The sequence below is a fragment of the Caenorhabditis briggsae genome (assembly GCF_000004555.2).
Source record: "Caenorhabditis briggsae complete genome, chrIV, whole genome shotgun sequence".
Taxonomy (NCBI): Eukaryota; Metazoa; Nematoda; class Chromadorea; order Rhabditida; family Rhabditidae; genus Caenorhabditis; species Caenorhabditis briggsae.
Window position 1 is genome coordinate 1,755,059 of NC_013487.2, and position 13,927 is coordinate 1,768,985.

At 37.7% G+C, this 13,927-nt stretch overlaps 2 protein-coding genes across 2 annotated transcripts in view; both read right to left on the reverse strand.

Annotated features, from left to right (window-relative positions):
- Positions 1-5,661, reverse strand: part of CBG13862 — a gene marked incomplete at both ends in the record, with an annotated part of 6,200 nt that extends 539 nt beyond the window's left edge. The window contains 11 exons of the mRNA XM_002632548.2: positions 206-1,122; positions 1,174-1,252; positions 1,513-1,632; positions 1,779-1,815; positions 2,011-2,216; positions 2,520-2,788; positions 4,203-4,356; positions 4,400-4,612; positions 4,813-4,896; positions 5,313-5,399; positions 5,549-5,661. Of these exons, the coding sequence (XP_002632594.2) occupies positions 206-1,122; positions 1,174-1,252; positions 1,513-1,632; positions 1,779-1,815; positions 2,011-2,216; positions 2,520-2,788; positions 4,203-4,356; positions 4,400-4,612; positions 4,813-4,896; positions 5,313-5,399; positions 5,549-5,661 (2,279 nt within the window). The remainder of the gene's footprint in view (positions 1-205; positions 1,123-1,173; positions 1,253-1,512; positions 1,633-1,778; positions 1,816-2,010; positions 2,217-2,519; positions 2,789-4,202; positions 4,357-4,399; positions 4,613-4,812; positions 4,897-5,312; positions 5,400-5,548) is intronic.
- A 751-nt stretch (positions 5,662-6,412) lies between these two features.
- CBG13865 lies at positions 6,413-12,162 on the reverse strand (the record flags this gene model as incomplete). Its single annotated transcript, XM_045244851.1, has 5 exons — positions 6,413-6,706; positions 6,737-7,128; positions 7,178-7,896; positions 7,967-8,053; positions 12,038-12,162. 5 exons carry the CDS (start codon positions 12,160-12,162, stop codon positions 6,413-6,415), a joined length of 1,617 nt encoding a protein of 538 aa, XP_045095279.1.
- Positions 12,163-13,927: the final 1,765 nt, after the last annotated feature.

Below are 13,927 nucleotides of genomic sequence, written 5' to 3' on the forward strand. Positions count from 1 at the left end.
AGGGATCGGTTAATGTAAAATGACAATGTCAAGTTTGAGCTCAATTATCTTGGTTCCCATGAGGGATATCGGAAATCCGTCAACTGATAAATTATTCATCACAATAACACTAATATTTTATTAGTTAACAGATTTTTGATACCTTGCATAGGAACCGAGATAAAGTGCTCAAAATCAGAGCGAATGCTGTAATATTCTAACCAACCTCTTCCTTGAACAATTTTTATTTTCCTCTTTAAAATATTCCATTCTCGCTTTTACTGGCAAATTCAACCAATTATAGATCCTAACGTAATTTTCAGATCGGTCCTTGATTTTTTCCCAAGACTTTGGCTTATTCAACAGATAGGATAGAGCCATTTGAGAGGTATTCAAAATATTCTTCGCGAATTTCGCTCGTGAAATTTTATGAGTGTTCATCTCTTGGATCAATCGCTCAGCAAGCTGTTTTGTGTTTAAATTGACATATTCTGGTAATGGGGTATTAAATGGGTCCACTTTACTAGTTTCAGGAATGTCAGAAACTGTTTTTTCTTGTTTCTTTTTCGCCAATTTCATATCCAAAATACCCAATCTCTTCTTCAACGGCAAATTCAACCAATTATAAATCCGAATTTTATTCACACGAGCAGATTGAAGCTTATTCCAGGGTTTCGGATCCTTCAACATTTTACGTAGGACCTGTGGGCCCTTATTCAACACCTTTTTCGCAAAATTTTGACGACAGATATCATAATTTTGAATCTCTTGGCTAAGCTTCTCCGATAATTCTTTTGAATCCATACTTCCGGATAATGGTGCATCTAGTTCATTCGTAATATGGTCAATGGAGTTATTTTTCCTCAGAACTTCTGTATCTATATTTTCGGGTATTGGCTTGTCTGATTGATGAATGCTAATGTCCACGGGTTCAGTTGGTTCCACGATTATCGGATTATCATTCCAAGCTTCGTAAGGGTTGGAATACCAGAAACTATCAGGACTATTGGTGGATTGGAATCGAGTGGATGCAGGAACTACTGACTTATTTTTCAGTGTAGTCGGCTTCTTGTAGATCTCTAAATTTTCGTTGAAATATTTTTCCGTATCCATTCCATGTGCACTCCATGGGACATACTGGTTCTAAAATTAAAAAACTACATTCAAGAATAAGAATAATATATGTCAGTTTACCAGGTACAGTATTCCGTTGTTATTGGGGTACTGGACTGGTATTGGAACATATGGAGTTGTGAAACTGCTGATGGGTGTTCTGAAAAATACAAAATTTCTAGAATCCACTTTGACTAAATTTATCTCGGTTCCTGTTATAGATAGGAAGAAATTTTTAACTGATAAAATGTTGATGACAATATGATAAACAATTTATCAGTTGACGACTTGTTCCCATCTGTGACAGAAACCGAGATAAATTGGCTCAAAGTGAACTGTGATAATGGGCCAAGGCTGTGCCACGGCTGCAATTTGCACAGCCTAGGCCTTCTACCGTATCCCATGAAAACCCAAACTCACATTTCAGAACTTCCAGTGTTCCATAAGCTGCAATTAATTCGATTCATGTATACGGGAAACGCATTTGATGACGTCATCACTCTAGAATCGTCTCCTTGCCAATTTCGAAATATTTTCAGTCTGAAACGTTATATTTTTAGCAAAAAAAAAGAGCAAAGCAAGAAGTTTCGAACCGAAAATGGATTAAAATAATTGGGCGGGGGAGTATTCAAAAGGTGACCAAAGATTTGATCAAAAAGATTTTTGATCTACTGATTATGAAAAACTTTACAATTATTTTCATTTTTCGATTTTCACATTCAACTGAAAATCCGAAAAATTAGGCCTCGATCTATTTGCTATGTTTCTATCAAAATCATACATCTTTTTTCTGAATAGGGAAAGGAAAATCATGAGCAACATTTTCAGAATATAATAATTCTAGGTTTTCAGAATTTTAGGATAATTAAAATGAAGAAAAATGGAAGCAAGGAAGATCTTAATGTCCTTTTTCAATACCAGCTTTTGCCTTGTTCCGAGTGCGGGTGTTTTGGAAATAGTTTGATACAGTAGTCTCGTCTAGATCCAGTTTTTCAGCAATCGTCTGGATTTCATCGGCAGTCGGGCGATCCGTCTGTTCGTAAAGAGCTTCAAGTACCTGCCTTTGCACATTTGTGAACTCGGTTCGGGCTCGTTTTGTAGTAGAGGGCTCGTCGGTGGATTTTCTAAAAAGAAGGCGTTATTCAGGACCAGCATCAAGTTTTCGAGAGTGGCCTAACTTTCTCAACATGCTTTTCCAAGGCGACCGTAGTCCAGAATCGATCTAACATGTTGCTTATGTATTTTCTAGACCATGTATTATGGTGGGCTAACCTTTGCAAGTTGAGTTTTCAAAGCCACCAAGTTTTTATCGCCTAGAAATAATTTGATATTCACATGATGTGTTTTCTAGGCCACTTTGAAAGCAGCAAAATAATGAAGGACTTGCTGAGGGACCACGCATCGGCAGGGACGAATAAAATCCAAACCTTTTTCTATTATCACACTTATTCTCCTTCTTCTCCGGAACATCCCAAATAGTATTCTTATCCACAATCTCCAGTCGTTTTTTCTCCGGTAAATTGATCCAATTGTAAAGACGAACAAACGCCTGACGTCCTGGACCGATGAAGGACCATGGCTCCGGTTTGTTCAATATCACCGATAAAGTTCCCTGACTTCGATTGACCACTCGCCTGCCAAGAATGCTTTGAGAAATTTCGTGGATTTCCATTTCTTTCACAACCGCGTCGCAAAGCTGTTTGGTGCCCAAAATCAAATCATTGGGAAGAGGTGTATTCAGAAGATCGTTGTATCAGATGTTTGCAAAAGTAATGCGCGTCAAGTTTGGTGTTTTGTATCTCACCCAAAACAAACGGTTTGTGTTCAATTTTTTTTTGTTTTAAAAAGCGCGTTCTTGGGCTTCATTTTGTTATATTATATTGCTGTTTCAATTTGATTTCTATGAAAAAAAAACATTCTAGAAGATGTCCGACCAAAAATTTCGCCTTCGAGCATTTTTGTGGCACCAATTTAAGGAAGGAAAATCGGCTGCCGAAGATCACCGCTCACTTTCTCCTGTATTCGGTGAAGAAGCTATATCTGAAAGTCAGTGTCGCCGCTGCGCTTCAGGAGCGGAGATGAAAGATTGCAAGATGAATCGCGCCCTGGTCGTCCAGAGCAGGTGGACAACGATGCCTTCAGAGCAGCAGTTGAAGTGGATCCTTGCCAAACTACTCTCAGTCTCTCGGAGCAGTTCGACTGCGATTTTTCCACAATTTCCAGACATTTGCATGCAATCGGAAAGACAAACAGATGTGGAAAATGGGTCCCTCATGAGCTTTCCGATTCGAACAAGGAAAGACGTGTTGAAGTTGCCAATATTCTGATGCGCCGCTCCAAAAATCGTGGTTTCTTCGATTCGATTTTGACATCGGATGAGAAATGGATTCAGTGGGACAATAATGGGAGAAAAAAACAGTGGCTGAGTCCTGGCGAGACCCCGAAACCGACTCCAAAACCGGACATCCACGGAAAGAAGGTGATGATATGTGTCTGGTGGAACACACGAGGTCTCGTGCATTTTGAACTTCTGAGACCTGGTCAAACGGTGAATGCGGACCTTTACAAAGATCAGCTGGACCGTGTGGACCAAGCTCTCAAACGCCAAGGCGTGGACACTTCGACAACACCCTTGCTCCATGACAACGCTCGACTACACACTGCAAAAATCATTCAGCAGAAAACTCAGGAGCTGGGCTGGGAAGTGCTGCCTCATCCGCCATATAGTCCCGATTTGGCACCATCGGACTATCACCTATTCCGATCCATGCAACATCATCTGGCCGAGAAAAAATTCGAAAGCGGTGAAGAAGTGCAAATTTGGGTGGCGGACTATTTCGAGTCACAGCCAGAGGAGTTCTTCAAGAAAGGCATCGCTGAATTGCGCACACGTTGGCAGCCAGTAATGAACAATAATGGAGAATATCTTATTGATTGATGATCTCTTGTTTTGGTTTTACAATAAAAGGAAGTTGCATCAAAAACGCGCATTACTTTTGCAAACCCCTGATATTTTTCAATTGTCCGGGTGTCGACGGCAGAGGGAGTTTGCTGGACTTCTGGCAAATATTATTTTTAAGACTTTCAAGGATAATTATCTGAATACTTACTCTCTGTTTTGTTGCCTTTCTTCTTAGCCTTCGTACTCGACACATCATCAGGAAGTGTCCCAACAAATCTCGTTTCACTGCCAGGTGATCCCATTTCAGATGTTTCTTGTTATCTAAAAAATCCTGATCTGGCTGACTGTTTGTATCCCTGACCCTAAAATTATTGATTTTTCTCAAGAATCGCTGAAAATGAGTACCACTGTTTCATTAGAAACCATGAGTTCCCTTCTAGCTTCTTCAAGTATTTCAGAGATACGTTCCGTACCACATGGCATTGAATTAGTGGGTCGGAATGGGATCTTCTGTTCCGAAGAATCCTGCTAATATGGAGCTGGATTCTGTTTGAAATTGGGAACATCTGAATTGTAGTTTGTAGCCGACGAGAAAGCTGTCCATGAGTCATTTTGGCTCTGAAATCATCAATTTCGAAGCTGGAAGTAATGCCACGTGGCTCTTACCAAGTACTGATGCTCATACGTGGAATACTGGTGAATGATTGGAGCATATGGGCTAACGGAGTTTCTGGTAGGAGATCTGGAAGGTCTGAGAATGTCCTAGAATTCGAGTGACCGAGTTTTTCAAACTCTGTCATATTCATTTTCAGACTCACACTTCAAAATCTGGTGGATAACGGCTTGATGACGTCATCAACGCTTCTGAATCCTTTTCTCGCCAATTTTGATACATTTTTTGCCTGTAAAATCGTTTTTTAATGTATTTTTGATAAACTAGAAATTCAGGAAAAAAATAGAAAACGAATTACAAAACATAAGAAAAATTTGTCAATGTTTGTTTGAAGAATGTGCGGGATAAAATGGAGAAGTTGGTCAAAATTTCAAACATTTGATCTACCAAAAAAAAAATTTTAGGACTGACATTTTTAAATTCAAAATAAAACAATTTCATGGGGTCACTAGGTCATTAACTCTATAAGCCGATGATCTGATGACCTGGTGACCGATGACTTGTGAAACCCATGACCCGATCACCCGATCACCTGCTATCCCGATGACTTGCTATCCCGATGAACCGATGACCCGACGAGTTGTGAACCCCATGACCCCATGACTTGTGAACCCCATTACCCCATTTTTTGGATTTTTCAAAAACCTGGTGATGGTTTTCAGAGCATTCTTTGTAACTGGATGGAACTCAGTGCGTGGCTTCTTTGGAGCGGGACCTTTAGTCGCACGTTTTCTGAAAAATATAAGAGTTAGCTGAAATTTTTGAACATCTAAATATTAAACTAGCCTCTTTCCAGCAGTCTGTTTTTTCTCCGGAACATGCCAATTGATTCTCTTATCAACAATTTCCTGATACTGTATCGCGTAAAAATCCATACTTACATTCCGAAACTTCCAGTATCCCATAACGCGTCTGTCCCAAAAAAATCTCGTGGATAACCACTTGATGACGTCATCGCCGCTTCTAAATCCTCTTCTCGCCAACTTTGATACATTTTTGTCTGTAAAATTATGTTTGATGTACTTTGAAGAACTATAAATTTGAAAAAAATTAATGAAAAATGACAGAACAAGAGAAAAATATTGGCAGTTCGTTTGAAGAATGAGCGGGTTATTGGTCAAAATAGTAATTGGTCAAAGTTGGTTAAAATTTTAAAATTTTGATCTACTCAAATAAAAATTTCAAGACTGAAATTTTTTGAATCAATCAAGTTTCATGGGGCCACTAGGTCATCAGCCCCATGTCCCCATGCCATTAGCCCGATGACCTGATGATCTAGTTAACCCCATAACAAACTATCCCCATACCTCATGATCCCATTGAACTAGTTTTTAACCCTTCTTTTTTAGACTTCTGTGTTATCAGACTCACAACTCTTTTTTTTAAATAAATTTTTAAATCGAATATTTTTAAATGAATCATTTTATTAATATCCAATTGGATGAAACTTGACGAGATACGCGATATTGATTATGACAGTACAAGCGGTACAATTCAGTGAATATGTACATGAACGAAAGAAATTTAAGTTTAAAAAAGAAGAGAGATTTTTGAGTCATCAACAGATGATTTAAAATAATCAGGATTTGAGATGAGATACGCGATATTGATTATGATAGTACAAGCGGTACAATTCAGTGAATGTGTACATGAAAGAAAGAATATTAGGTTTAAAAAAAGAAGAGAGAGTTTGATTCATCATCGTTAACATTACAAGAAAAAATTAAAATTGACAATCTGATCGATTAATAATATTCTCCTTGTTGATCTTCTTGGTAATCTTGGAAATTGTTCTGTGGATGACGATTACGTTTCATTTGATCATTGGTTCGTTTGCGAGTGTTTTGAAAGAAATTTGCAACGCTGTCATTGTCCAATTCAAGGGTTTGAGCAATATGAGCCATAACGTCAGCTGATGGCTTTGGATTCTCTTCGAAGATGGTTTGTAGAGCACCTTTTTGAACTGGAGTGAACTCTGTGCGTGGCTTCTTTGGAGCGGGACCTTTAGTCGCACGTTTTCTGAAAAATATAAGAGTTAGCTGAAATTTTTGAACATCTAAATATTAAACTAGCCTCTTTCCAGCAGTTTGTTTTTTCTCCGGAACATGCCAATTGATTTTCTTATCAACAATTTCCATTCGTTGGTCCTCTGGCAATTGGTACCAATTGAAAAGGCGGACGTATACACCACGACCAGATTTGACACAATCCCACGGCTTTGGTTTTCTGATAAGCTCGGAAAGAGTGCCTTGAACGCGATTAGCGACTCTTGTGGCGAAAATTGTTTGTGGAATTTTTCGAGTTTCGAGTTCTTGAAAAACAGCGTTGCATAGAACTTTAGTATCGAGCGCAGCGCCATTGGCAAGAGGAGCAGCCAGAAGTCCTTCATAATATTTGAATTTTTCGAAGTCAGGAGATGAGGACGACGCTTGGGAGTCAGAGGATGAAGTCGATTGAGTGCCTGAAATTGAAAAAATTAGAGTTGTTAGTTATTTTCCTCTATGACTCACCATGAAAACCCTTGCTTCTTTTGTACGCATCATCTATCTTTTTCCAATAATCTTTCTTTTGTTTAACAGGAGCCATTTCATCCATTGAAGGCTTTTGTTTTCTGCGATCTGGCTTATTGATAATTGATTCGACGGAATGGGATGGTTGGCGACGTTCACTGTTGGCATTGAAATCGTTGCTGTTTTGGAATTGCACACGTTTGTACGGATTGATGGGTTGATTAGTGTACTGATCATTGCTGTTGTCGGTATTGGAGTAGCCTTGATTGTACATACGAATGGGGCTACTGTGAAGTTGTTGATGGTTGTACGGAGCATTTTTGTAGTTCATATGAACATAATTTTGGATTAATGAATCAGGAATGTGCAAATCATCGCTGGAGCCATTATTGGTGCTGTTTTGAAGTGTTTGTTGATCGTACTGAGCATTGCTGTAGTCGTCATTGACATCGCGGCTTTTTTGGATTAGCTGCTGATTGTACAGGTCGGTGCCAAGAGCGACTTTAGTCAACACTGGATCATGTTTGTACTTAGGATTGATTTCATCGGTGTCAAAGTATGGATCACGATTTTCCTGATGATAATTGGCCTCTACATCCGGAGTATTCATAACTGGGTCCTCATGGTACTGATGGTTGCTGCCATTGGAACTATTTTGACATGGCTTACTGCTGAACTGATCCTTGTGTTCCTTGCTGCCAGTGCTCATTCTTTTTGGTCTGAAAAGAGATTATTTGATTGTGAAATTGACTTTTTCTGATATTGAAGTCTTTGGTGACTAGTACTTACTGTTGAGAACCAGGAACTTCATCCCATACAAAATTGCTGTCACCTTGAAATGGCACTGGAGACTTTGGAGTTTTTGACTGGAGGCTTCTGGAATTAAGAATGTGAATTTGTGAACAAAATTAAAATAGCCAGATAGTCGGCATCTATATCTACCCAGATACCGTAAAATTGAAGAGCGCTTTTATTTGAATTACCCTTTCTAGTTGGAGTGCTCTTAACTTTCGCTTGTTTCGTTTTTTAGTGTTTGTTGTAAAAAAAGCAGTGGATAGATGTTCATTGTCGAATTGAAAAAACTGGGAGCTAAGAATTTGAAATACGTCGCTTTTTTTGATTTACGAAAAAGCGCGGCGAAAACGTAATATTTCAGACTTTCGGCTCGTTCGAGTCAGTACCCCATTTAAATTCATTTTTTCGCTGAAAAATGGATTCTAGGGATGCTAGCGATCATTTTTATACTAAGAAATCAAACTTTTGTTCAGAAAATCCCACCAAATTCACATAAATTAATTTGTTATTTACAGTATCCGTTTTCGGAGCGATGCTTCGTAAATCGACACGAAGGTTGCCCGAGAAAATTTTCAGGTGTCAGTTTCTTTAATCCTACAATAGTAGAAAACCAGTCGGTTTGAGCCCCCTATCGGGGCTCAACCCCCTGGCTTTCGTTCACTGTATCTTACACTTGAATTTCTAATGTCTAGATTTTCCACTTTTCCGAGTGCCCGAAACTTCCAAGTATTTCGATTTTTAAATTTTTGATGTTACTAATATGGGAATTTCTAGATACCGTGATTTCTCCAATAGAAGCCCATATCTATTGGATGCCCACCTCTGATAAAACAGACGTACTTTTTTTCGTTTTTCTGATAACTTCTGTTAAATCTTGTTGGTTTTTTAAGAAAAAGATATCCGATTTTCTGAATTTCCGAGTTTCTACATGACAGAATACATGTTTCTTGAAAAGAGAATAAAATGTTTTGATTTTCTAAAGTCTCGAATTTCTAACCTAAAATCCTTAGTTTTCGAATTTCTGCATTTCCGAGTTTTTTAAATACTCGGACTTTCTGAATTCCTGAAATTTTGAATTACCCACATACATCATTATTTCTAAGCCTTTGGTTCTAGATCACAATGAAAGTATAGAGAAAATGTTGCAATATTTTAGTAGAGAAAGCTAAAATTTGAGAAAGTTCGAGACACTCCTGGAATTTTTTAGAATATTCTTGAACTTTTTTAGAGCTTTCATGAATGTTTTTGGTCTTTTGGAGTTTTCTGGAATGTTCTCGAAATTTCTGGCATTTTCTAGTCCTTTCTGGAACTTTCTAGCCCTTTCTGGATTCTAGAGTTTTCTTGAGTTTTCTGGATTTTTCTAGAACTTTTTGTAATTTTCTAGAATGTTCTGGAACTTTCTAGAATGTTCTGGAATTATCTAGAATGTTCTGGAACTTTCTAGAATGTTCTGTAACTTTCTGGAATTCTCTAGAATGTTCGAGTGTCTTCTGAAATTTTCTATAATGTTCTGAAACTTTCTTGAATTTTTTGTAATTTTTTGAAATTTTCTAGAACTTTCTGGAATTTTCTAGCATGTTCTAAAATGTTCTAGAAATTCCTAGAATGTTCTGGAACTTTCTGGAATTTTCGAGAGTGTTCTGGGACTTTCTAGAATGTTCTGGAATTTTCTAGAATGTTCTGGACCTTTCTTGAATTTTCTGTAATTTTTCGAAATTTTCTGGAATTTTCTAGCATGTTCTAGAACGTTCTGGAAATTCCTAGAATGTTCTGGAACTTTCTGCAATTATCTAGAATGTACTGGAATTTTCTAGAATTTTCTGAAATTTTTTAGAATTTTCTGGAATGTTCTGAAACTTTCTGCTTAACTCTTAAGAACCTTGTATTCAAAAAACATTACTATGACCCATTTCCAATAGTCCACAGGATCGAAATTTTAGTGATATACAAAAAAGAACGAAATTTTCAAAAATTTTCAGTTTTGAAGATTTGTCTCAATTTTATGTAGGCAACACATAGATAGACCAAAAAACCGCTTTGCAAAATTTCATGAAGTTTTATTGAGTTTGAGCATAATTTTGAAATTTTCGATTTTCAACTCTATAGGTTCCCTATTAGCTAGAAAGCCCAGGACACCGTAGACATGAAGCGCTCGGTAGTTCATGACTACGCATCACACACCACTATAGGAGTCCCATATTCCTTTGACTAGGGAATGGTCAGAACTCATACTAGGATCGAGATATACTAGTGGATTCTACGAAAAGGGGAGTGCCTCCTGATTCCAGAACAGTTTTCAAATTTTGCTAAATGGCCCAGAGAGCCGAGATATCTGTGCTCCAATATCAAGCGATAAACTATGTAAATCTCGCTTCCGAGTTTTCGATCAGCTGCTTCCTCTCCCCTTAAATTCCCCTCCAAACTCCGCATTCTTATCCGTCGCCGTTGACTACCAGGAAATGTGGGCCGGTGGCCGAGTGGTGTGTGTGCTTGGCTGGGAATCTGCTTTTGCGGGTTCGAACCGTCTTCGTTTTAAAATCTTTGTTTTTGTGTTTTATGGTCATTTAATGATTTTTTAAAAATTATTTGTGGGCTTTTTCACCTTTCTGTATACATAGTAAGCCATCCTGACATTTTTACGGAATTTCGTTTTTTTGTCGAAATTTCGATTTTTCTGAACAAATCCATAAGAAAAAAAGAGAGGACATTTTTAATCAATAAATGTTTAAAAAATTGTAGAATGGGTTGACAAGCTAGGTCGAGAGTTCGGATCTTCTCTGGAAATTTTGTTGTTGGAGGATTGAGGTACCGTGAATTAGAAACTCGAGGTGCTCGTCTGATACGTGAAGTTTGAGCTCAATTATCTCGGTTACTTGGAAGCTATCAAAGAGTGGTCAACTGCTGAATGATTATTATAATATGATAAACATTTTATCAGTTGGAATTGTTTTGATACCTTTTGAAGCAACCGAGATAATTGAGCTCAAACGACGCATGTCGGGTGGGCCTCTCGGTATTACGGTATTACGGTGGCTTGAAAAATAAAAACTTTTCCCCAGCAAGCACAAAACACTTAGAATATGGCATTTTTAATCCATTTTACACATTTTCAAACATTTATTCATAAAAAAATGTTCTCTCTTTTTTTTCGCATGGATTTGATCAGAAAAAATCGAAATTTCGAAAAAAAAACAAAATTTCGTAAAATTGTCAGGATGGCTTACTATGTATACAGAAAGGGTGAAAAATCATGAAAAAAAGTTTTAAAAAAATCATTAAATGACCATAAAACATAAAAACAAAGATTTTAAAACGAAGAGGGTTCGAACCCGCAAAAGCAGACTCCCAGCCAAGCGCACACACCACTCGGCCACCGGCCCTCATTTCTTGGTTGTCAACGGCGACGGATAAGAATGCGGAGTTTGGAGGGGAATTTAAGGGGAGAGGAAGCAGTTGATCGAAAACTCGGGATTTACATAGTTTATCGCTTGATTTTGGAGCACAGATATCTCGGCTCTCCAGGCCATTTAGCAAAATTTGAAAACTGTTCTGGAATCAGGAGGCACTCCCCTTTTCGGAGAATCCACTAGTATATCTTGATCCTGGTATGAGTTCTGACCATTCCCTAGTGAGTTATTCAAGTAAATGTCCGAGACACACAGACACACAGACACACAGAAAAGTTTCCTTAGTAAGAAGTAGATGTTTTAAAAATTCGATGAACATTTATGTCTCTCTAATAGAAGTTCCCTCGTCAGAAACCCCACAAAAATACAAATGCATGCTCTAATTGAGGTGCCCCCTAGAGACCCCACGAAAAATACAAGGGCCGGACCTTCTAATGCAGGTTCTACAGTAAATCGGTAGGTTGCTGCAAATGTTTAACACAATGTGATCTCCTAGAATAAAATGATTAAAAGGCAGAAAAAATTTCCCACGGGTGGTCTGGTCTATTCAAGCTCAGTTTCTAATAGTTAGTTGCTTATTGTGACTAGAAAATCTAGCGTTGAGATCTGACCTATAGTAATTTTTTTCTGAAACGCCTGCCCCATCTTTGATACTTACGTATACGTATTTCCGTAGTCGCACGTGCCGCCGATACCCATCTCAGTCAGCATTCCTAATGACTTGTGATTCGTATTGTGTCCATCGAACACGCTTATTAAATTGGGATCGAAATATGTAGCCATATCTGAAAACTAACGTTTAGTTAGGTTATAATACAGAAAGAATAAAAGGAAGAAAAAAGGAAACAAGTGCATAAACTAGTAAATCTCAATTAAGATTGAGAGGGAGAGTTGAAGGCAGGAAGGAAGGAAGTAAGAATGAATGGATGAGGGAAGAATATCTTGGGAGAGAATCGCATAGACAAGGGGCGGAGCTTCCAGGTATTCCAGGTGGGCCACCGGGTCCCAGTGTGCCACTGCTACCCCTCTTTACCTTGTCTTTACTCTCTCATGTACCCCCAAGGTTCTTGGCTTCACCTGATCATAATTTGATCCATAGATTGCCTCATTATACAGTGCGGTCAATATCTATACGACACACCTATATTTTGGGCGCACAGAAAAAAACTGGAAAAGATATTAAGAAACGGTTGACGCCATTCAATTCACAATCGAAAATAACCACAGGAGACAACGTTTCACATCTTTACCGTTTTTCTTGACCGCGTACCATCCGAAAAGCGATTTGGCAAGCGGTCAAAACCTATACGACACCCTGGAAAATGAAAAATCTCACGGTTATTAAAGAGCAAAACTGAACTTTTTTGTTGGAAGATGTTAAAATACTCCTAAAACAACCTATTTTGACAGTTAATACAAAAATAGATTCTTCCGATCCAGTTTTAGATTAAAATATTTTCAGACATTTTCATCATTTTTTTTGGGTTTTTGGAATAAATCTTGAATAGTTGGCTTTTGGATAAGATTTCGAGCTGAAAATGATAAAAAATATTTTTGCAGTCGTCTAATTTATGTACTGGCTATTGTTATAGTATTCTGAGCCTTTGTTTGTGATTGAAGCTCATCTGAAATTTGAAAAATGAACCTTGAAATTAGGTGATTCTGATTTTTGTAAAATACTTGATTTTACGATTGAAATTTAATTTTCAGTACAAAATAACAACGTTGATAGCGATTTGAACTACTCAGAACATCTTTAAAATATTTTAAACAGATTTCAAAATTTGGGTAAATATTTTCAGTTCATATCTCGACCTGAATTTCAAGTTCCAAGAGCTCAAAAAGCCTTGAAACACTGGCATCATGATTGTGATTATTCTTTCAATAGTTCCCACCAATTTCAGCTCGAAAACTTACCCAGATGCCAAGTTATTCGAGATTTATTCCAAAAACCCTGATGAAAATGTCTGAAAATAATTTTTTCTAAAACTTGAATAGAAGAATCAATTTTTGTACAAACTGTCAAAATATGTTGTTTTAGGATTATTTTAGCAGTTTCCAGCAGGGCTGTGTCACGGCCGGCTTTGTTTAGGCCTGAAAAAGCAGCGGCCTCGGAGGCCTGAATACAAAAAGCCGCGGCCGGCCCAGGCTAGCCGCACGGCTTTTTGGAATAATTTTCAAAATGGATTTTTCCTGAATATACTTATTTTCCGAAAAAAAACAACTATCAGAAGAACGGTTTTGAGGTACACAGTCTAGAATCCAAGAAAAACTATCCGGACAAATTTTTTTCAAGAATTCCAGAATACGAATCACGGATTCTGCGTTCCGCCGTCTCTAACTATTAGGATTGTGTTAATTTTCATCAACATAGTCATTTTTCAGATAATAACATAAAATTTGAACGCTTTCCGGAAAAAAATCATTTTTTTTTAATTTTTAGTATTCAAGATTTATGTTCAATTTTTTGTACGAAATACCGAAACACGATTTGCAAACACACATTGAAAAGTTTGCATAGGGATAAGTAGATTGATCATACCTTCCC